At 62.6% G+C, this 511-nt stretch overlaps 1 protein-coding gene across 1 annotated transcript in view; it reads left to right on the forward strand.

Moving 5' to 3' along the window:
- The first annotated feature begins 384 nt into the window (after nt 1–384).
- Nucleotides 385–511, forward strand: part of DNAAF5 (dynein axonemal assembly factor 5) — a 14,929-nt gene continuing 14,802 nt past the window's right edge. The window contains exon 1 of the mRNA XM_045284322.1: nt 385–498. Within this exon, the coding sequence (XP_045140257.1) occupies nt 385–498 (114 nt within the window). The remainder of the gene's footprint in view (nt 499–511) is intronic.

A 511-nucleotide genomic window follows, 5' to 3' on the forward strand; every position in this document is an offset into this window, starting at 1 on the left:
TCCAGGGGCATCCCCCACCTTTTGAAGGGTGCGATGCTACGCCCAAGGACCTTTGGGAGGGGCAAGTGGTTTGCGCTCTGCAGCTGCCCGAAAGGTTGGTGGCACAGATCTGCGAACGAGCACGGAACCCAGCGCGGGCCTGCCCTCTGTGGCGCTCAAGGTCGCCAGGACTGGGGATTCACTCCCCAGTGGAGTCCCGCTGGTTTAGTGCGCGTGCGCGTGTTTGACGTTGAAACAGTTATTTAATTTCTCCATAACGGCCACAACGGCCTTCTAGTACGGGAAGGGACTGCCTGGGCTGCTGGGCAGAGCAGATGCTCTATGACGTCAACATGCTGTCGGTGCCATACGGCAGGGCAGAGGTCGCGACGGAGGCGTGCAGTGATGACGTCGCGCGCCGCCCCGCCGCCCAGCCGCGTCCTGTTCGCAGCGTCGAGAGCTGCCAATACAGTTCTGTTTGGAGCCGGAAGCAACGCCGCCAGGCGCTCGGCATCCGTCGTAAAAGCGGCGG

Source organism: Echinops telfairi, unplaced genomic scaffold, assembly GCF_000313985.2.
Source record: "Echinops telfairi isolate 266 unplaced genomic scaffold, ASM31398v2 ScPeMD7_5;HRSCAF=22, whole genome shotgun sequence".
Classification (NCBI taxonomy): domain Eukaryota; kingdom Metazoa; phylum Chordata; class Mammalia; order Afrosoricida; family Tenrecidae; genus Echinops; species Echinops telfairi.